The sequence below is a fragment of the Fundulus heteroclitus genome, chromosome 22 (assembly GCF_011125445.2).
Source record: "Fundulus heteroclitus isolate FHET01 chromosome 22, MU-UCD_Fhet_4.1, whole genome shotgun sequence".
Lineage (NCBI taxonomy): Eukaryota > Metazoa > Chordata > Actinopteri > Cyprinodontiformes > Fundulidae > Fundulus > Fundulus heteroclitus.
This window is the reverse complement of record NC_046382.1, coordinates 28,124,838-28,148,408: the sequence shown is the minus strand read 5'-3', so window position 1 is coordinate 28,148,408 and position 23,571 is coordinate 28,124,838. Positions and strand designations below refer to the sequence as shown.

The 23,571-nt window shown below is 39.9% G+C and overlaps 1 protein-coding gene across 3 annotated transcripts in view; it reads right to left on the bottom strand.

Moving 5' to 3' along the window:
* adam12 (ADAM metallopeptidase domain 12) overlaps window positions 1-23,571 on the bottom strand; it is a 133,708-nt gene that overhangs the window by 44,001 nt on the left and 66,136 nt on the right. For all 3 annotated transcript variants that reach the window (XM_036126437.1, XM_036126436.1, XM_036126438.1), the window contains 7 exons: window positions 23,091-23,167; window positions 22,139-22,328; window positions 19,145-19,210; window positions 18,299-18,370; window positions 17,692-17,861; window positions 15,070-15,154; window positions 12,243-12,391 (listed from right to left, as the gene is read on the bottom strand). In XM_036126437.1, the coding sequence (XP_035982330.1) occupies window positions 12,243-12,391; window positions 15,070-15,154; window positions 17,692-17,861; window positions 18,299-18,370; window positions 19,145-19,210; window positions 22,139-22,328; window positions 23,091-23,167 (809 nt within the window). The remainder of the gene's footprint in view (window positions 1-12,242; window positions 12,392-15,069; window positions 15,155-17,691; window positions 17,862-18,298; window positions 18,371-19,144; window positions 19,211-22,138; window positions 22,329-23,090; window positions 23,168-23,571) is intronic.

The following is a 23,571-nucleotide window of genomic DNA, read 5'->3' as shown; positions in this document are numbered from 1 at the left end:
CTTCAGTTTTTGTGCCGGCGGTCCAGAAGTCCCTCCCTGCTGTGCTTTATGAATCTACTCGGGTCCAGAAACAGACACAGGATAGGTTTTGTGTTTCCCTTCCACATCTCAGTGAGGCATATTTTCCTCCCTCAAAACATTGTTGCAAACTGTTTCTTCCCAGTGCCACTAAACTTTTCACCTGTTGTTCAATGAAACCTCTCAGGACGCGTCTTTGTGGCACACACGCCTGTCACAGTTCTCCACGTGAAGAAGAAACAATTCCTCCACAGCTGATACCACGCCACTGTTTTTCTACCGGTACCACTGTCTCCTCTCTTTGTGTTTCTACTCCCGCGTTACCACTGGTGGAGATAAAAAGACAAATGAAACCACAGCTTCCACGCTACGCCTGTCTATCGAGGCATAAAGCACCTCTCTGCGGAACTCTCTCAGTGCGCTCTGGCCCTGATTGCAGCTGGCAGTGTCACTGATAATCACGTCATTTAGATGCAGTCTGTCCTCCACTCCATTACCAAGGCTAAGCTCAGCGTCTCCAAAAACACACGCAGACACAGTCGAATGAGCTACAATGCTTCACAACGAGGTGTTTAACATTCTGAAGACATCTTGGACAAAGGTGGGAGGGTCAAAGCAGGCTGTCAATATCAAATAAATACATTAAAAGAAATGGATAAAAAGTAATGCTATTTGTGATGGAGGGAATGAGTTCTAGGCTGGATTGAAAATTATTGTTGTCAACGGGAAACTGAGAATTCAGCCTGATAGCACTGGAAATTCAATTTAGGAGATAGCCGGCTATGCCAAGTTTGAATTTGTCAAGTTCAAAAACTTTATTTTTGAGATTGTTTGGAAGGGGAGAGGGGGGGGAGTCCATACTATAAACTCCATGAACCTGCGAAATTACTATGATCCAAACAACATCACTGTCTAGATGCCCTGCCTTTATAATCCCATTTAAATCAAGGAATATGTCTTAACACTGTTTTGACTGAAACGGTCATCAAAGACAAAAAGGCACAAAATTAAGAGAGAAAATAACATTTTGCTGGACTTCATTTGGGATTAATTGAGCTGCAGTTAAATTACAATAATGTCTACAATAACTTCAAGAGCTGCAGTCTGCTATCAGTTAATGGTGGCCAACCGAGCGACCCATTGCCATCGTCATTTTGAAGTTACTCAACCTTCCACATGACTTCAGATTCATGACCAAAAACAAAAGATGAGCAACTGAACATACAGGTACACATGGATGCCTATGTTGTGAAACAGTACAGTTTGCATGTTTTCTCTGTGCGTTAAACCTTCGCTTAATTATTCAGTTATTTATATTCACTCTTTTGAGACTGTTTTATGTAGTGCATTACTGGTACATTACTTTTACTGGATTATGGGTTTGAATGCCAAGAGATTGCATGGTCTTCTCTCCAGGAACTTCGGCTATCTCTCACAGTCCACAAATGTGCATGCTGGGTTAACTGGTCTCTGTCAATTGCCTTTGGGTGTGTGCATGGCTGAGTGTGCTGTGTGTCTCTGTGTGACCCTATGATGGACTGGCGACCTGTCCAGGGTGTAGCCCACCTCTCCACCAGTAACCGTTGGAGATAGGTAATGGCCCCCCTGTAACCAAGCATGAATAAGTGTGCATTTACAATTGATGAATGGATATTTTTTTCCATTGTTCAGATGTATATTTAAACTGAGCAACTATCCTATCTTTCCTCTGGGATTTATAAAATACTCTGATTGTGAATGTTCTGCGCACATTCAGAGTGGAGAGCTCCTTGTAGGTCTATAAGAATTATGCTGTTATTTTGTTGAAGGATAATTATCATAGAAGTAAATTTCCCTATTGTAGGATGAGCCTATCAATTATTTATATGCAGAACACTGAAAAAGTATTTGCCCTCTCACACATTTGGTTTTGCTTTTTTACTCACTTAGTTGTTGAAAATAATATGAGTAAATACAAAATACATACTTTAAACGTTTTTCAAACATTCAAACATGTTTCAAACATTTCCAAACCTTAAAGGTATACTATGCAACCGGGGTTGATTTTCCAGCGAGGCTCCCCCCAGAGGGCGAAAGTAAAAGTGCACTGTCATAAAGATGCTCAGCTGTTCTGGATTCTCCGTCAAGCCAGGCGTGGTTGTTTTGAGCTTAGCAGACAGGCGAACGCAACGAAAAGTTAAAAAAAACGGCAGTACAAACAATGACTAACACAGTGAAGGTTTGAACATCAAGCTTCCCGCAGCGCTATCTTGGCGAGGCGGTCGCCGCCGCCGCGGCCGCCTCGCCAAGCCGCGGCCGCCTCGCCAGTTTTATTATTATTATTATTATTATTATTATTATTATTATTATTATTTTTTTTTATGTTGGCGAGACGCTACCGCCACCGCCTCGCCAAGCCGCGGCAGCCGCCTCTCCGCAGCCGCCGTGGTAGCGTCTCGCCAACATAAAAAAAAAAAAAAAAAAAAAAAAAAAAAAAAAAAAAAAAAAAAAAAAAAAATAATAATAATAATAATAATAATAATAATAATAATAATAATAATAATAAAACTCGATATGCTTGCATATTTATTTGACGTTAACACGCGGTTCTTTGTTGTTGCTTTGGCGGTGCATATAGTGAATGGCAGGGCAAAAACACATGGAGTTCTCACCGTAAAGCGAGACTTCTGTGTGTGCGGGCCGTGAGCTCTTGCAATTGCAAGTGCGGTATTTCCCCCACAGACCCCCAGGGCGGCCGAGAAAACCTTTGTTCGACCTGAAATGACTCATTTAATCATCCAAATCGGTATGGAACACATTAACTAACTGAAAAATGTTGCATAGTATGCCTTTAAAAAACAAAACATCGTGCCCTAATCTAATGAAATTCAAGAACAGATGAGACGCAAAGTCAATGACATTTTTCAGGTCTGCAAATAGCTACAGAGTGAGAGTCATTTTCCACAGATTTAGAAAACACTGAACAGCGATGAACCTTCCCAGGAGTGGCCCTCCTTACCAAACGTACTCCAAGTGAGCATCAGCATGTCATCCAGGAGGTCACAAAAGAGGCCAGAACAACTTTGAAAGCACTGCAGGCCTCACTTGACCCAGTTAAGTGAAGTCAGTGTTCATGGTTTAACAACAAGATAGAGACTAAGCAAAAATGGGATAACTGAGGTATCTTTGTCAAATAAAAATTTGTTTGATGACCTGAAACATTTAGGTGAGAAAAAAACAACAATAACACAGCATTGTACCCAAACCTGATAGCGGATGGCACAGTGGAACAGTTTTTTTTTTTTTTTTTTTTTTTACCATGGTTGCCTTGCAGCAAGAAGGTCCAGACCAGGCTATATCTGCATGCACGTTCTCCCAGTAATCAGTAGATTTCCTCCCATGGTCCAAAAAACATGCAAGCTAAATCAGTTAGCCCCTGCAAACAGCCTGTGGGAGTGAGTATGTACATGCTTAGTAGATTGTCCTTCCTGTCTCTGTGTTGCCCAGGGTGTACATTGATTATTCAAGGGTGTACGTTGCCTCCAACCCAACACACACACATAATACCAAAACAGAATTGAGCTTGTATATTCAGCAAATGGATTCCGGTAATAAACTAGCTGCTGAATATTGAAAATTGTACCGATTTAAATCAGATTATGCCTAAAACGTAGGGCGTGTCAGTCACGAAATGTATCAAATCAACCTAGCTGCATTCGTTTCACCAGCTGTTTATATGCATACATTACCATCGTGATCTCATACATTTAGGATAATTGATTATCGATCACTGGCCTGGTTACCACACAGCACAAACAGACCTAGTTTTGCGCAGCATTTCATCATTGACTTGTTTTCAAACATTTAAATGTGGTACTTTAGATTGGAAATACTACGTTTTAAGAGATGTGTCCTGTAATGTTTAATAGCCTATTTATCCAAAGATTATTAAAATACAATGTCAACAATCTAGAAGATGCGAGGCTGAAGTAAACTACATCCAAAGTAGAGTTTAACTGCAGAGTAAGGTGAAAGGGGATTGTGATGACTGCAACACATTTCTCTGCCATATTGTGTTCTTTAAAGATCGTACATTAATGATTTCTGCGTCTCATATAAAGGACTTTGGGTGAATGTGTTTGTATAGATGCGTCTTGGCTTAGCGTGTGTGTCACTATGAATATTTGATCAGTTGCTATAGAAAATCAATACCACTCTCATATCAGCATAAGCTATTTAGCTGGAAGCTTCCTTACATACAGAATGGTAATAAAAAGGCCGAACTACTATTTTAATACAAAAAACACGGATAAGTGGAGCTGAAAAAAAAAAATAGCTCTATTTTGAATCGACAGACAGAATCAATAATAATAACTGCATTGAAACGCATTAGATTGCATGGGTATATATATGCACATAAACATAATAATAGAATTCTCATTTTGTTTCTCTCCCTGGTATGCGACTGAGCAATAACAAAACTCAATAAAATCCTCAAACACCGCAGTCTGGAATAAACAAATATTGAACATACAATTAGAATTATATTAAATAAATGGGGAAATATTGATGTTCCCTGTCGGTGTATCAAGACAAAATTGCCTGCAAAATGTCAGAGCATCATGGTGCATCGATTTATTTTTACTCTTTTCTTAAGAAACGGTGAAGTGAGTATGAGAATAGGAGGTCACTAATCATCCCTTTCAGGTTTTATCATGTTTAATCTCAAGATAATGATGCAAAACCAGCAGAGAAAGTTGCCCTGAGCCTCATTAACCTATTCTATTACAAAGAATTCAATACTAGCACAATTCACTGTTGCCAATTAAGATAAGAGTAATTTTTCTGCTCGTGGCATTGTTTGTGTTGGCCCTGCACTAAAATGAGTCATGCTGGTGTTACATTTTTTCTCTCTCTCTTTTTGAAGCTTTTGTTCAAATAAATGTATCCTTATTGAAAAAAGAGAAGCATTGTTGCCATAGCTGCGAAAATAGGCATTTTTGACAACCTTCTTCCTCCTTTTGACAGGTAAATATAAACAGCTCAACCTGAATCATGTTCTTAACATAATAGCATACATTTTCAAAATTTCTCATGATTTACCAAACAGAGTTATTACAGTTATTGTTAAAAATAAATTACAACTCCTAAATAGTGATGGTTTTACATATTTTTTTACATATCTAGGGGTTTTGGACAGTACTGAAATTTTCACAAGCATTTCTAAATTGTCTTCATCTTTGTTTGAAAAAAAACAAAACATGATAGTATCTATTGTGTTTGTTTTGGTACAGTTGAGGTTGAATAATTTTAGATCCTGGTATAGACCAATCCATTTATATGAGTATTATATGAAGAATAAACAGAGTGACTTTCCTTTAGTCAGGATTCTGTCTGTGTTTATTTCCTATGTGCAATTTGACCTATGATAATTCAAAGTACCGTGCAAGAAGTACAGGAAGTTGAGTAGAATTGATTCAGGAGAATCAACAATACAACATGATGCCCATTAGAATATAAAGTATTAAGAAAAAACATCACTATAACCGTTTCTGGAAAGAATCAAGAATATACAATACATAGGGCTTTTTAATGGCCCATTGCACCTATTTTGACTAAGGTTAATATGAGCACTTTGGCAAGCAGGGTGAACCAAAATACCTTTTACAGAAGGCATTACTTGTAATTTACATAGTGGTGGTGGCCTAATACCATATGCATTTGGAATATGGGCATAAAGAAATTTAACACTAATTTTAAATGACACTGAAAAAAAGTTAGATTACCAAACAACTGAAACTGAGAAAAACCTTTGTTGAAAATCTAATAAAAACTATGCTTTCTTTGTTGAAAGCATAAAAGAATGAATTACTACAACCCAATGTTCTGACTTAAAAGGACTAAAGTGAGTCACAGCTATTTCGATGGATGTTTTTGCCCTGTTTTAAACCTCAGATGTTTTGTGTTGTGTGCTCCTGACTGTTGAAGTGGGAGTGAACAGCATGGTGAAGTTTACAGAGCTGACTAAGGCCTTCAGAAAGATGAGTCTTAATGAGTCTTAAAAGAGATTTGAAAGGGTCTCATAACAGTTAGAAAAAAGCCATTCTACTGTACTAAAAACACTCTCCAAGTGGAGGACATTAAAAACAACATCAAACATGCCCAGGTCTGAGCCGGCAGGCCACTACGCAGACTGCAAGATGCTAAGTCTCCAAAAATAAATAAATAATCACACAACGTCCAGCAGCTTCTTCCTGCTGTTAATATAAAAATGCATCAGAAAGAGACTGCTCGAGTTTAACTTTCATAGGGAGTGTGCAAGTAGGAAACATTTGCTGTATATGAAAAACAAAGTTTTAAGAAAGCAAAGGTAATAAGACTTAACCCTTACTCTCGCCAGATGGATGTAGTTCCGCCGAGCTCCACACAGCTGCACACATCCATCTAGACTCACTGCCATTGGGAGATATTTCAATACCACATAAAGTTGACGAGCCAATCAGGATCGCCGGGCAGGATTTTTGTAGATGCGACGTATCAGAGAAGCTACTGTTTGGATTCAGACAACAGTGGCGGTTCTCAGCTGGAAGCAAGCGGCAACAATAGACCCGTTTCCATTGCCACTCAAAAGCCCGGGGCTTTTGAGAAGCCTGAGGCTTGGCCAATCACGGGAAGCATTTCCATACACATTTACTCAAATAATTGAATTTACCCGTGCTTTACGTTCTCGGGGCAATGGTCCCCTAACCGACCAAGTACCTCTCTGCTTTCTCAGGGCTTGTTGAGGGGACGGGGTTGCGGACAGTAAGAAAAACTGTCCACCTCAAGGGTGGAGTAAGGAGATGAGGAGTTTATGAACCTATCAATTTTATACCCTTAATTTATCACAAGATAAGATGATTTTAAGATGATTTTAGGCAAGAAAATACACCTCCAGACTTCGTCTATGCAGTCAGTTCATCAGGATTATGAGCCAATTTTAATTTTGCTTGGACGGCAGAGACCCGCTGCAGAGACCCGCTGACAGGCAAGCCTGGCCAGAAAGATTGCAGTGTTACGGCCGCTGCAGCTGTTTTATTCCTCGGCCAGACAGTCTGTGATTTCCCGCTGACTGGATCAAGTTCGTCGCGGCTGAGAAGTCACCCTAGAGGGTTTACTAAATTAGTGGGGGATATTTGCACATAACAGATATCAAAAGTTAAAATCTTAGGCTGGATGTTTTTGGTGTTTTGAGTAAATTTTAAACTGTTTCACCTCTCTCTCTTTCTCTGTGTGTGTGTGTGTGCGTGCATGTGAGCGGAGCAAGCACAGAAAGTGGAGGAGAGAACTGCTCAGCGCTTATAATCTGGTGTTAACCTACATAAAAATAATTTTGCTGTGATCAAAAGTCTGAAATACTGTACTTAAAAAATGTCCTCCCGACAGAGACGGATAGCTCTCCCGCTCAGGTAGTATGTCTGTCCGTGGAGGGGCGAAGTGATATGGGAACAATATATAATGTGCTTAATGGTCCAAAAAATACAGGTAATTCTTTAAAAGAACTCGGGCTATATCCATGCCGGTTGTTCAGTTTTGCTTTTGATGTGAGTGGTTCAAGTAGTACCAGTAAAGATGGCAGACAAGTGGTTTATCCAATCATATGCAAAGATTTCTAAAAAGGCCAATAATTCTGAAACACATCTCTAATGGAGCAATCCCAAATGGACGTGTGGAGCTCTGTGGAACGAAACACATCTGGTGAGAGTCATCTTGGATAACACTAGCTACTACGAGGTAGGGCATCCTGCCTTTCTGTTCTGCTGGAATACACTATTGTTGTACATGAGTACAAGGTTAATTTACTTTTGCTTCGGTTCACGTGACATCTATTTCTTCTCAGAGATAAACACAACTTTAAATTTGTGGTTGTAGTTCTGAACCCTGCTTGGAGCAGTTGACTCTTAGTAAATGTGACAAATTATGATCCTTGACCAAGCTAAAGTATCTTTGAGTGAAAATAACTTTACTAGTTTGAGGTAATAGAGATACAAAGTTATTTTAAACCCTCATCTGTCAATGTGGGTGCACAATATTCTAAAGATGGTGCAAATGTACACATGGTTAGTTCAAAATATAGGTGACTAGCTTAGTTTGGGCATAAAAAAGATACAAAAGTTGGAAAAATATGAAATGTCCAAAATGATAAATATCCGCCAGGACTATCTAGAGAAGTCTGCGTGCAGCTCTGATTCATCCCTACCAAATGTAATAACAAAGTACTGAGGTGGCGGCAAAGCCACTGCAGATGAAGTAAACTGAGGGTCAAAAAAAACAAACACAAAACAGAAACATAGACAAACCTGACGTTTTTATGAATTACAGGGTTCTCTGTTTGGATAATCTGTCCTTCAGGGACCAAAACACCACAACACTGTATTGATAGCGAGGCAAAAAAAATAATAGATATAAAACAAACCAAAAAAAAAAAATCACTTTATTCAATTCTTTCCTCCTTCTTCGTCTCCTCTTTATAGACAGTCGACAACCCAACCCCCATAAGGCTGAAGTGAAAACTGTATGTCTCTGAGTGGAGCACTGAACCACATGCAGTAAGAATATGGCCATTTATCTGTTGGAGAGGTCCAAATATGGGGAGGTGACATGAAGAACTGGATGAATTACACCAGGGGGGGCCTAAGTCCAGTCCTCCAGAGCTACTATTCTGCCACTTTTAGATGCACCCCTTCTCCAATAAACCTGGTGTCACGTTTGTAGGTGTGAACCTGAAATCCAGCCAATGCAGAGTACGTTTTAAAAGGTTTATTGAGACTTAGAATACTGGCAGACGAGGCCGGCAGGCATGAATGGGAAGGAAACCCCAGAGGATGCAGACAGACCAGGAGGTGTAGGCAGGGATGAACTTTAGCCAGTGGTGAATTCAGGAGTTGACTTGAGCAGACAATGCAGGCCAAAGGCTCACCAGAGCGGCGGAGCAAGCAGCAGGACCTCAGGGAAACAGAGCAGACACTGGAAACCTTCTTCAGTCAGGGCTGAACACAGGCACAGTTTCCACGTCAAGCAGGTTGAGCACAGGACTGGCAGCGTTATGATGGCAGAGCACATGTTAGGAGACCAGACGACCTGGCAGTGAGGGGGTGAGTGAGGCAGGTAAATGAAGGCCGGGGAACAGGTGAGCAGAGGAAGAACTGATCAGTGGCAGCAGGTGGAGCAGGTCTGGGCTGATGGCTGGTGACTGAGAAGTGGACTGGGCCAATGTGAGGGTTTCTCTGGCTGAGGGGTAACAGAGCTGATTCTAGACAAGTCCAAAACAAACAAACAAAAACCTAAATCAAATGCATCAAACTTGTTGCTTTGCAGCCCTGGAAGACTGGACTTTGGCACCCCTGGTGTGAACCATATCTTGGAGAACAACAACCTGAAAATGTTAAAGTATGAAAAAGATGTCAAGGCTATGGGAAACAGCACACAATGGCAGACCTATTCACACAGCCAACCTCTGGTGAGTCAGACTGATAATGATTTTTTTCACACATGTCTGGATCAGACGTCAACATATTGTTTTTGTTAGAACTCCAAACTGAGTTAGGTTCTGGGAGTGAAACATTTCCTTTCATTAGGCCATGTCTAAACAACCCCATCAGGTGTTTCCTCTTGTTTATCACGGTGGCTTTCATTCATGTCTTCTTTCCTCTTCACTGTAGTCAGCTTAGTTTGACTACAGTGAAGGATCCTTTACAATTGTATTTTTGGTTAAGGATTGGGGACAAAATCTAAAGCTCCTCTTTGAGTTAAAAAAAAAAAAAACAACTCTAGTTGGAAAAATGTATATAAGGCTTCGGCAGGACATGTAGAAAAGTGTGAAATCTGGAAATAATTCCTGATGTGTTCCATATTTATACAAATCCACAGCTGTGCATGAAATAAGTGAATGATTTAATCCCCCAGTGAGATGATTAATGTGTGGGACACATGTAGGCTGAGGTTTAAATAATACCAGTAACTGTGCCTTTCCGTGTTATTTTTTATGTTCCCTGTGGTGTGGAAACCCTTCTGATTGCATGCATCTGTGCCTTGCAGGACCCACCAAGAGGCAAACATTACTGGCATTGGACCAAGGGTGAAATCTGGTACTCTGCTGCAGGTTCATGTTATCTCCCAGCTGTTTACTAGCAGTCACACAGTCCATCGCTTGCAGCAACCCTGCTATCTTAGAGACCCAGACAACACGAGGAGAATGCCACAGCGGCTACTTTATTCTTGTTCCAAAGCATGTGTTTTATGGGCCGTGTGTTCTGAAGCGTTCTTTCATAGCCCGGCACACAACAACAACAACAACAACACAACATTTTGTGCAAATGAATATGATGGAAAATCTGCAACTACTGACACATGTTTTGGTTTATCTGTTCCGACGCAGCCGAAGACAAAAGTGGGAAGTTATGTTGAAATCTCTCATTGTAAGATATTGTTTGGCCTCCCATTGCCCTTCAAGTAAACACCTTGATTTCTTTTTTTGTAAAGCCAAAGAAAAGACAGCCGGTATTGCACAAAAACAAATATTTCAAATGACTAGCATAGGAAATAAAGGAAAAGGCACAATTTTTGGCATGAAAGGAGTCCTGTTCTCTGCTGTCACCATTAGGTTCAAAACACACAAACAAAACAAGCGAAAACTTGCTGAAGTTTGTTTTCTCATGTTTTGGAATTAGTTAAGTTTTTTTCTTCTCACACAGAGCCTTTCAAAAGCATTTAAAATACCTTGAAAATGTGCAGAATTTGTTTCCATTTGACCAAAAACTTGAATTCTATTGGGATTTTACGTGATGATAGTGGACAAGATAAAGTATGTAGGAAAGTAACTTTTTTTAATACAATCTGAAAAGCAAATGTATTCAACCCCTATTTAATCTGATTCCCCTCCAGACATTACTAAAATATCTGAGGGTAAATCCAGCTGTTTTGTGAACACCTCAAAGGTTTTTTGAGGAACATATGTAACCAAGCAGGATCATAAAGACAGAGGAACACAGTTTGCAAAGGCAGGGAAAAAGTTGCCAAGACATTTTTTTTTCTGTTTATTTTATTATTTTTATGTTGTGGAGACATTTAGGGTTAAGTGTAAAACAATATCCCAAGCTGTGGATATCTCATGGAGCACATACCCCCTTCACGGTGACGCTTCATAATGGCAGCATCATGCTGCGGGGAGTTTTTTTTTTTTTTTTTTTTTTTTTTTCCCCAAGTAGGGACCTGGATAGAATGCAACGTTTTCATAATGCACCTTTTTTTCCTCAAAAAAAAAAAAAATATATTCCTTTTACTTGCTTAGCCATTCATTAAACATGTAATATTTAATTAAGCCCAAAGAGCGGACTCAGATGTTTGCTTTAATAAACCAAAGCTGTACAGTTTTTTTTTACTTTTTGGGTCAAATGTCAAGTTTTAACTCTGACTTAGAAGTAACTGTTGGTCCTACTTTGATATTAAAATGAAAGCAAACAAAAACAACACATGGCTAATAAAAGAAAAAAAATGCTCTGTTATACCTAATATTTTCCATTAAGGAAGATCTAAATTTGTCATAGAAAGTCTCCTAAAAATCCTAAAAATTAAATTTTTGTACCAATCTTGAACAGTGATCAGGGGGCATGCAAAATTTTTCCAAAGGCAAAAACGGCCCTCTTTGGAAACCCCTGCTTTAGACCATGTGAAAGGAGCAGTCCAGAACCAAATCCAGTGTAATATTTGTGGCAAGGCCCTTGTACTGCTCTTTATGGAGTTATTTAAACCAGCATGACCGAAGTTTATGTATTTTTCAAACTAGAATGGCCAACAATTCCAGTTCAAGTTGACATAGACATATCCTGAAAGACTCGCTGTTGTATTACCATAAAAAGAGGGGTTTCCTGACTCAAATAGGCTGAGTATAAATGGATGTCTTATTTTTGTGAACCATTTATCTATTTGCACTTTATATTGGTTTGCCACTTAAAGCCATATGATAACTCCCTGAATTTACTGGCTATCATGTCACTGTGAATAGGTTCAGGGGGCGGGAATACTTTTGAAAGGTACTGTGTAAATCTTTTCATCCTTCAGTTTTGCAACAATGAAAACTTATATCATCTGCTTCATCAATTTATCATCAATTTCTCTGCCGGTACCTTCCACTTTGATCGAGAGCTGCTGTGTTTCAACCTTTTGGCAGCAGTAGTCGTAGATGAAAAGCATCACTAGAATCTTACCCTGTGGAGGGGGTCATGATGCAGCCTCCACGATCGACTGTCATCCTACAGCCACAGCCGCGCTCGGGGGTGTCGTGGTTCATGCCAAAGTTGTGTCCCAGCTCATGCGCCAAAGTCACGGCTGCACCCAGTGGGTTCTCAGAGTGATCCTGGAAAAAGAAGGCAACCCAACATATTCAATTTAATCAAAATGCTGTTTACAGGACCAAAAGGAGTAAAAATAACATGCAAGTAATATACAGAGCCCTTTTAAGCAATGTGCAGCACGACCCTCTCCTTAACTCCTCACTTTTCTATTCATTTTCTTCATGGAAACTTCATTTGATCTACCAGGCCATGACCACTGCAGACCCAATCACGGCGACTTCCAGTAGCGTCAGCTGCTGCAGGGAGCTGCATAAACCTCCACGGATAAGAAATATAGGTATCCTTCCCCTGACAGACAGATCTGGATAATGGCTAAACAAGAACAGAAGCTTCATCTTGAAATAGTTTAACGGAGGTTGGGAATGGACAGGGATTTATAACAATAGTCTGCATGTGCTGTTGTGATTATTGAAACAGCCTAAAATCTGTGTCAGATACACATGTCACACACCCTTTTTGCCCACACCTGCTATTTAGCACAGGTGAGTTTAAAACGAGCATCGCAAGCTTGAAACAAGGTTATTCAGCCATAAATTTGAAAAGGTGACAATATTATTTTTGCAGGCAATTTTTGAAGATTTCTGTGTAAAATCATGTCAAATTTGACTTTTTTTTCTCTGCTTTTTGGTGTTATGCCAGTACACACAAAAAAATAAGCATGTGTATAAGAAAACACATGCATTCATAATGATTACATGTGTTTGTTCTTTTTGTGCCTCCGCTCTGCGTTCTCTGGCCCCCGGTCAGTCGAGACAGACGGCCTTGGTTCTGCTGGACGTTTCTTCCTGTCAAGGGAGAGTTTTCCTCTCCAGTGTCGCTCCATGTATGCTCGGCATGAGGGATTACTGCAAAGTCAGCGACACAATGCAGGCGACTGTTCACTCCATGCTAATCCAAGAGGAGCGAATGCTGCGAGTCGAAGACTCGATGCGACCTGCTGGGTTTCCTTGGATAGAAAACCTTTTAGCCACAGGAGGCGTTCCCCATAGTGAGACACGAAACCAATGCCATGAAAGAGAACTGACTTTGCAAAGTGCCCTGAGGTGATGTTTGCTATGAATTGATGCTATATAAATAAACTGAATTTAAAATAGTTTCTCTGGCAGCATTTTGGATTGTCGTTAGAAAAAAAGAGACAGTCATGGAGTGACAGACATGATACAAAGAAACGTGAGAACATGACAACTGGCCAACTGACAGCTGCTAATGCTGCTAAAGCTGCCATATGCTTCGGACAGTATTGCCACAACATTTAAGGGCTAATCCACAATTTATATTGCCATGGGACTGCATTTGAACCTCAGCACTTCAAAAACGAACCTGCCGTGAAATCTAATCCCTGCTATGGTGTCGTGGTGTGCAGATGTGTCCATACTGGTTCTACCTTACAGAACAATGGAGCGTATGCCACAACAACTACCTATTGAAATTATACGGAGGATTGAAAAATGTTCATCGTCAAAACCAAGCGCATAAAAGACCGCCTACCTACTACCGTATATCTTACTGTACTGTGGCTCTCTGGCACTTACACGAGAAAAGCACTGCTTCCTTTGAAAGCACGGTCATCAGTCAAACGTTGAGGCATTTCCTGCTCTGATTAAAGAGCAGCGTCATGGGAGCTGCACCCCGCCTCGAAACAGGAAGGATGGGAAAACTCTCTGCAGTTTATCAGTGTGGCGTGCTTCTAAGTCGCGTGTGTTCAGTCCCACTCAAGTACTAATAATATTCAGATGAATGAAACGGTAAAAAGCTTGTATGATCACTCTGAAGCAGCAATCTGGTTCTTTGTGATGGTGAATGGTCTGACCATATTCCTGATATAATTTCTTTTGCGTCGGGGGGAAAAAAACACTAAATACAAGATCTGGGGCAGAACACATGGTCCAGTATGGTTTGAGAAATAGATCATTTCCTCCCCGTTCTCCCACTGCTTATTTGGCCTTTTAATCTCAATCCAGGCCATCTGCTCTATGCAAAGAACTGGGGGAAGACAAACATCTGGAAAAGCCTCATCACAGCAACAGAAAACCCATTTATGGATGGGGTATACACATCTGGGCTTAGTCATAATGACACTGGGCTGATAACCACTTTGTGACTTGGCACAGGTCTCAACAGCTAGAAGCAAATATACATCATGTAGTAATTCTATAGGAGAGGAGATGCACAGCTGCAACTTGCAAATCCATTCTGATTCCAACATGCACTCTGCGAAAGAGCTGAAATCAACAATGCATCACTTCTCATAAAAATGGAAATGGAGTTGTGTTCAAAATCTCCAGACTTTAATTCTCCAAAGTGCTCCGCAAGATCAGCATCCTGCGGCTCGGCTGCAGCTTCGACCCAAATGCCGCCCGTCCTGGGCAGCTGTCACCTTGCTATCTCAGTGCCTAACATCAGGGCTTCAGAAGTGGTGTTTATGCTTCATGTACGTGTGCATGCGATAATCTTAAAGCGGGCAGCCAGCACATAAATCATTATGTTATTAAGCATGACTTCCTGGAGGACCCTTAAGCACCTTTGCAGCAAACAATGAACACCTCTGCCCATCTAAGTCACCTCTGGATTGTGTCAGGCTGCTGAATGTTTTGACAATGTCACCACTAATACAACCAGGCTATTTGTGGTGGTGGTGGTGGTGGTGGTGGGGGGGGGGATTCTTGTGCTTAATACTCACCATAACAATGCCTCCAGATTGCTCCACTGTGCACATGCTCATAATGGGGGCCATGCCAATAGTGGTGCCCTGGAAGTAAACTCCGCTGCAAAGGACAGAAGCAAAGCACTGGTCATAGAGGTTAAGCCGTGTGTTTTGGTCTTTTGTAGAGTAGATATTATCTTAAAGAGCCAGAGTTTCTTGGAGCCTTTTATCTGAACTTTGAGCACTTTATTGCTCGTCTCAGCACCATCATTTGCAACTGAAAGACATGCTTTAACTAAAACTAAACAAATTACTCTTCAGGAATATCCTTGTTGAAGCTTAAATGCTGTTACATGTGTGTGTGTAAAACTGTATTATATATAGTCATATTTTTTATTTATTCAGGTAAGAAGATGTTAACAGACTATTTTGTTGTTCATCACCTTGTCAGGAACCTCCAGGGATTTCATAGTTTCTTGTAGCTCCCTGGGGATCCTGCAGTCTGTGTGTTTTTGACTTTAGCATTCTTAGCCTGGGATCATTGTTTCAGTTATTAGTTTTCTATTCAACCTTTATGCTAATTATATATTCAGTTATTTATTAAATTATTTCCTATTTAGTCAGTTACGTGCTATTATTCTAATAGTCCTCTTAGATCCATATTTTAGGCTTGCTTTACTTTAGCTTAGTTTCTGTTCTGGTATTTATATTCTTGTTATGATGGATTTAGCTTATGGCCTTTGTAGTTCTCTGTTCTTTCTAAGTTAGTTAGATTCTTTCCCCCATGTCAGAACTATTATCTTATTGTCCTGTAGATTCAGTTCTCCCTCTGCTCCATCTTTCTTGCAGCTGATTGGTTCACTGGGTTCACCTGTGCCTAATTATCCCCCATTGTTTCTCTCCGTCTCTTCCCCTTTAACTTCAGTACACTTTGTCAGACACATTGTCAGGTACTTCGTCTTCTTCCGTCATGCTACATGGTTGTGGTCTTACAACTGCTGCGTTCCTGGTTTCTGTAATCCTGTAAGCTTGTGTTCTTGCAAGACTGTGCTTTAATCAATACATTTAACTCAACTCATCATGCAACTCCTGAGATCTTGTCTGCACTCCTGAAAACCTGACACACTTGAGTTTAGGAGCCTTTTTATGACTGTAATATTATATTCTGAGATCATCAATAATAATAATAATTAAATCATATAAATACTCTGAACATAGTGACTTGTTTAACTGAACAAGCAGAATTCTAGGTCAATATGCAGATTAAAACAGTGCAAGACCTGTATATAGCTGTGCCAATCAGGATCCTATTAAAAGGCAAGAAAATATGGCTTTCTAGATGCAAATTATTAGGAACTGAGGAATGACCTAAATATTTTGCACAACAGTGAAGCACTTTGCTGCAAATACTAACATATGGACCCAAGGCTAAATGGAAATCATAAGTTCTTTTTAAAAGGGAGGTTAACGTTTTTTCCCTACATATCTTTGTTACTGCTTCAAAACCTCCAAACTAAAACATTTAAGAGTTGTCATTATTTTCATTCTAAAGCAGGAAGACTTGTCCAGTGAAGCTCGATTTCAATAAGCTGAATATATTATATTGTATTATTGTGTGGGCAGAGGGGGGTTGAGTGTTCAAACATTTAACACAACTAGTAATGGCATTACTTCAAAATAATATCACTAAAATACAAGTTAAAAAGTATTGTGCATTGAAACTACTTTTTGTGGTTGATTTATTCAAAAGGTTACTCAAGTAAAGGCAACAAAGTGAATGCGACTCGTTCCAACCCAACTCTGCCCCTGGGCATCAATGAGCCCTGTCGTCAATTCACCATCCTCGTTTCATGGACCAGTTTTTATGGATGCTGATCAATGCCAACTGACAACACCCGACAAGAGCTGCAGTTTTGGAAATGCTTTCATCCAGACAAATAGCTTTCCCAATGCTGCCCTCATCAGAATTAACTTTGAGGAGAAAATGTTCGCTCGCTGCCCAGTCCACCCCACCTGCTTGGTCTGATTGATGTATGTAGTTTTATGTCATTAAAACAATTAGAGCAACACAAAGAGGCTGCAAATGACATGCAAAAATAAATAAATAAATGTCCGGGTTATTTTCTGTTACGCAACCATTACCGGCCAATCAGCAGCCTGTGCACCAAGGCGTGGGTCCCAGCGACCCTTTTAAACCTGTTCTATCCCAGGATGTCAACACAAGGGGCACAACTTTCACCGGCTCAAACACGTTAATCTGTTCTGTCTGTTCGCACTTCAGCACGATGAGTCCAGCGTGTATTAGAGGAGCCGGTTGACATGCTTTACCTGATGTGACGCACTGTGGTGTTGTGTTTATTTCTATCAAACATCTTTCTTTCACTAGCTACAACACTGGCTATTTCTCATTAAGACCAGATGCTTTTTCCTGCATATGTTTAATTATCACATCTTTCATTGTTCATAATTGACTCATTTTAAATATTTTACCATTTTTACTGATAAGATTTAACAAGGTTGTTTACGTAACAGTTTATAATGTAAAATTTGTAGAGCTCTTACTTTATAAGATTTACCAATGTTGTTTAAAAATTGCTAGACACATTTCTTTTTTCCTTTTTCTAGACATTTTTTGTGTGTGTCAAACTGGACATTCACCTTATGAGCTGAGCGTTGTCGTGGGGCTTCTGGGGCAGCAGTTTCACCTTCCTCCAGTCCAGGAACTCGTGCAAGGTGGTGAAGGGATCCTGAGTGACGGGACATTTGTCTGAGTCACTCCACACCTCCAGGCCCACCAGAGCCACCCTGATGTTAAGCGCCCTGTAAAACTGAGAAGGACAGCGCAAAGCAGAGTCAGACTTAAGTTCAAAAATGTTCTAAATGCTTCATACAGATGTGCAAAACATAATAAAACAGGTTTGCCTTTAAGTTACTTATGATTTAAGTCACAGCGCTTTCCTTGTTTTAGCTTTAAATACTGTTCAGTGAGCTTAAGACACATCTCCTATTTAATTTTTTTTTCTCCATGCACAATCAGGGCACGTCTTTTCCATTTCTATATCAGAGCTTCCCTAAAATAAATCCGTCTGCCTACTGCGTGTTCTACCGATTGCTCCACAGCTCTGGCTCAGGTCTTAGGCAGCTGCTTTAACGGGAAATTAATACATCACACCATCCCTTCCTATTAATCTCTGCTGCCAACAGAATTCCTATTTTAAAAAAAGTGATTTATTTCTCTCATGCAAAATGGGAGAACACGTTTTACCTTGTCCACATAATTGGCTATCTCTGCCAGCCGCTGTTTGACTTTCTCTAGGTCTCTCCCCTGTTTCTGGAACTGAAAAAGGAATTTGCATGTTAGCGGTGGGAACGAATTTACATCCGGGAGCAGTTGCTTTGTGATAACACAACGGAGGACATCATTTTACGGTCTAAACACCACAAAGTGCACATGCCAAGGCAGCGTGTTGGGAAAACGGTGTCTTTAAATATACCGGGGTATTTTTTCACCCTGTGTTAGGTAGGTTGTCAAGCTGTGACCATCTGGATCTGGAAAAATCCCCCAGTGTTACAGAGACGAATGGCCCGACTGCAGGGAGCAGGTCTACTGGCAGACGTCGCAAGCACCAAAGCCTTGGATGCAAACCGAAGCGAAGTCCCACAGCCTATATCCACCCTGTTGAGGATCCACCTGCACCTTAAATCTGAGCCACACATTAAATCCCTCATATTTTTTTTTTCAATTCCTTTCTCTCCATTCAGGTCAATGGCATCAGCAGAGAGATGAGGAGAGGGAACCCCACACAATGAGCCCCTCCGTGCATACGGGAGACTTTTCTATATCCATGCGGCTTTGTCCTGTTTCCTGTCTGCCCAGCGAAGGATCCGAAAACAGACTTTCCTGCTGGGAAAAAAAAAAAAAAAAACCCTGCTGCCACAGGACCATGGTGGGTTTTTGCACACTCACCACATTTAGCAGCTTCCAGATAGAGACAAGCTCTGCAGTTACAGAAGCTTACTGTGCTTCTTTATGCTTATACCATGAGGGCATGCTCGGTTTTCAAAGCATTGTGGTTGTATGGTGTTAAAGGCAGAGAAGCAAGTACGTTACCTCTCTGTTGTCTGCAACGATAATCAGCTCCACGTATTTGGTTGTCTTCTGAGCATGCCTTTTATGCTGGAAGAGGAACGTTAAAAGTTAGAAACGTAAAACTGCAATTTCAGCTCGTAAGCTTCTTATTTTTTTTCAATGTAATTATATCCGAAACCTGCACCGTGAACTCATCAAAGCCTGCAGCACCTGAAAAGCATTTCTGAATAATTTGATGGTCTATGAAAGTGCAGTGTTTGGCTTTCTTGTCAAGATGTACCTGAGAAGACTGATATCAGGCTTCTCTCTGTAAAGGGAACATGAGGCTAGTTAATGGGATGATTAACTGGGCCAGGCGTATGCCACCTATGACTCTGGAGCCATACATGGCTCTTAAAGTCCACAAAATTGGCCACAAAATTATACAGTTGAGCAGCATCTTTAATTTTAAAGGTTATTAAAATAATTAGTTTATTTTTATAGCAAGGTCTTTTAAGTCAGTATTTGTATTCTACAAAAGACCAATGGATGTCTTTGTAGTCATTTTTTATAACCCTAATTAAAAATATTAATGTTTTTGTTTGACCTAAATGTTTCAATTTTAAAACTAAAAATGTTTGTTGAATGTTATTGTTTTTGCAGTTTTAGTTTTTATTGAGTTTTGAAGTGACAGAAACAAAGCAACAGTTATGCATAAAAGCTCATCACCCACATAGTTTCATATGTAATGTGTGTACACTTCATATGACTCTAAGTTGTTTTATAGAACAACATAAACAAAACAAAAGGAAATTGAAAATAACAACAATAATAAAGATAAATGACCCCCCCCCCCCCCCCCCCCACCCGCTAGTCAAAAAAAAAAACCACTCAGAAGTTGTTATCGGTCCCTCATTTAATTTAAAATTGGATGCCATATTTCTGTGTACAGGTACATTTTGTCATTTATTTTATGTATCAATCGTTCGTAAGAGGCTGTTCCTGCTAGACCATTCAGAGAAAGATGGGCTACTCCCTCCAACCAAGTGCCCCAGTATGACTTTTTTTGTGGTGGTTGGTGCTATCTTTAGCCATTGGGCTTTTTCGCCTCTAGTTCTCTCATTACTCTTAATGAGAGCGTCTTATTGAATCTTATTTTGAAATAAATCAAACTTCTTTAGGTTCTTCAGGTCTAACCTATTCCTATTTTAATAATGCAAGTATTTGCAGAATAGACAGAAAATATTGCCATGAAAGCTGATAATAAATAATCAGTAAACTTTTCAAATTAGTGGAAGTGTCACATCCTTAACTAAATAATAGATGCAAACATCTTGTGCTGCATGTATGCCAGACGTTCAAAGAAGTTGAGGGGAAAAATTGGTCAACAACCAAGAAAATGGCGAGTGCTAGCTAGCTGTCATGAAACACAGCTAGTTTTAAATACTTATTTATATCATAAGTGTATTTATTCTGACATTCAAGTTTATAAATTTAAATATCTTGCTGTAACAAAGTTTATATTGTTGTCTACAACCTAATCGTGACGAAATAAAGAGCATTTGTGAAATATAAAGTGCTGTCATGTACAGAGGATAGACAGTAAAAAGTGTACACACCCAGGTTAGAATGCTATGTTTTTGTGATGTAAAAAAAATTAGACCTAGATAAATAATTTCCATAATTTTTTCACCATAAATGTGAGTTTTAATCAATATTCTTCAACTGAAAAAACTTTTAGAGCAAAATTGTAGGAAACAAAAAAGCTGCAATAAGGGCCAATACATTCAATTCCAGCGTTTTTAATACTCAAGTAGAAAACTATTTTGTAAGTACTGAAGAAACAAATGAACTGATCCTTTTCAGATCCTCCCCAGTCAAGCCAGCTAAATGTCAGCAGATGAGTATTTGTGCTCTGGGTTTATTTGGTGTTGTGTACCGAACCATTACTTTACGAGTCAAACATGAGTCCCAGCAAACAATCCTTAGTTTAAATTACACTAAAACATCGCAAAAGTGTAATTTCTTTTATCTAACTGAGACACTCCATGGGACCTAACTTGGAGATAAGTCATATATTATGCAATGTTTACACAGTGTCCTAATCAGTTTGTTATTCTAGGAGCATTCATGAAGAAGAAAAGGTTCTCCTCATACACTGAGGTCAAAACACCAATAAAGATCAGGTAGTTTAGCTCTCCGACATATGAGGAAGCCTCTTTATAAACCAATTCCCTATGCAACTGTTACTATTCAAAACTGCTTAATTATGGTGCGTTAGTTAATACGAAACAATGACGAGGTCATGAGGCAAGGGAGAGGTAAGACTGCGACAAAAACAGGTGTAAGGAAGATTCATTTCGGGTCGGTAGCAAATTCGCTGTGATTAACTGCTTTGCTTTTGCAGAAAGGTTCCTTGAAGGTCTGTTCTTAAGGGAGATGTCTGCCTTTGGAATAAAAGAGTTTGAGTTTTTACTCCAACCTTAAGATCCAAATTGAAAGTTTCGCCTTACTCGAGAATTTAGTTTTAAGCCGTACAAAGAAGAAAAGCTCAAATACAACACAAAAAAATCTTTAAGTTGCTCTTTCTTTGTTTGCATACCAAATCCCATATTTTCACGCAGACCCAGTTCTGTTCTATGAACCCCTAAACTGGGATACTGTATAACTCAGGGTTCATTAAGTTGTGCATGAGGGTTAGTCTCACTTCCTGCCTCGAATGGAGTTTTTAATGTTTGGAAATAGTGGCAGATGGATGCTGCACCTGCTCCATGCAAATTATCAGCCAAATGTTCTGCACGGGCCCTCGATTCTGGGCTCTTAACACGAATGAAATGAGTGTCAAATCCAAAGCTACCCCCCAAGGGAACCTTTCCAAATCTGTGTGATAGCCAATACGCTCGTCCTTGGTCAAATGCCTAATATCTAATCATAAGCTCAATAGTAGTCTTGTCAGAAAATATTTCACGATGAAATACTACAGAGATAATGATTTAAGACCTTTGGTTTGCAATAAAAACAATGCTGTGAACTCACCCTTGTGTGAAAGGACTGGAAAGGGCTTTTGATGTGGGTTTCAGTGGCAACAGAGGACAAATTAAAGCCATGGCCGCAGGCTCCAGGGGTCACTCTGAGCTCTTCCACTCGGTAAATGAAGTGGGCCCCAGCGTCACGGCCAGACACAGGCTCGATAATAAATGTCTTGTTTTCAAGCGCAATGAAGCCTCTGCAGAGAAAACATCCCAAGTAAGAAAACAAAACTTCAAAGCCCGAACACTTTCTCAGATGCTGCACTTGATTGAATATGGCTGTCTCTGATGGAAGAAAAAAAGGGAGTTCTTTGTCTACAATCCCACTTTTCTTAAGGCCAAAAAAAATAAAAAAAATAAAATAAAATCTGAATTGTGTTTTTATTAAGCCACATGTTTCTGTGGTTAAACCTTCAGACTTTGTAGATAAAAGCGTCACCACATACACAAATCAACTTACAAGTAATAAAACCCGGGATGCTATACATAAACTTTATTACTGACGCAGTTTCGACTCTCATTCAAATCATGACTATGTCTTGCTGGCAAACAAAATGTTCCATTTCATAAGCAGCTACTGTGTTGAGGATGCTCGTCAAAGCAAACCAATCTGCTTCAAAGCTAAATAATTAGAGAGGCTATAAAGCTGTGAATTTTACAACTTGGTAAACGCTTAAAAAAAGACAGCAAAGGGTGATTCGTCATTTGCAACAGTCCGATTCAAATTACTGTCAAACTGAAACCAAGTATACAATCAACCGTCTCTGTGAACAAATACGTTTTGTGTGACATTTTATTCCTGAGAGGTGCACAGCAGCTCGCTGACAGCAGCCTTAAGGAGGCTTAAGAATGATTGGCTGAGTGACTTAAGTAACTCCAAACTCTGCGGCAGCAAACAGGACCTAAAGGGCAGCTTTGAGATGCGTCTTGGAATACAAAATGATTCACGTGTCGCTCACCGAAGGCCAAAGCAGGCACTGAGGGTTAGATCCGAGTTGGGATGCTCCTGCACTTCCCCGTGATAGTAGCAGTTGTTCTGAAAGAGAAAAACAGCCATAACATTTCGCTTATAGAGTAATCACTTTAATTTTGGTCTAATGTGACCAGAGCACATTCCTCCACATGGTTCCTGTGTCATCTACGTGGTTACTGGGTACCTGCAAAATGAACGTTCAAAGGCTTTTTTTTTTAACAATCACTTTGTTCTTGTAACTCTTACAAGCCCAGATTCTCCCACGTGAGCAGCGGATCCCTACAACTGTTGCAGTGCGATCGTGGATCCCTTTTCCTTAATCAGTACTGTGGGAAAAAGGTCCTGAATATGCACTGTATTCACAAGTTTGTTGGTCAGTCATATCAATTTTATTAAAAACATAGTGTTTTTGGTTGCAACTTGACAAAATGTGTAAAGGTTCAACAGGTATACCCAGATTTGCAACG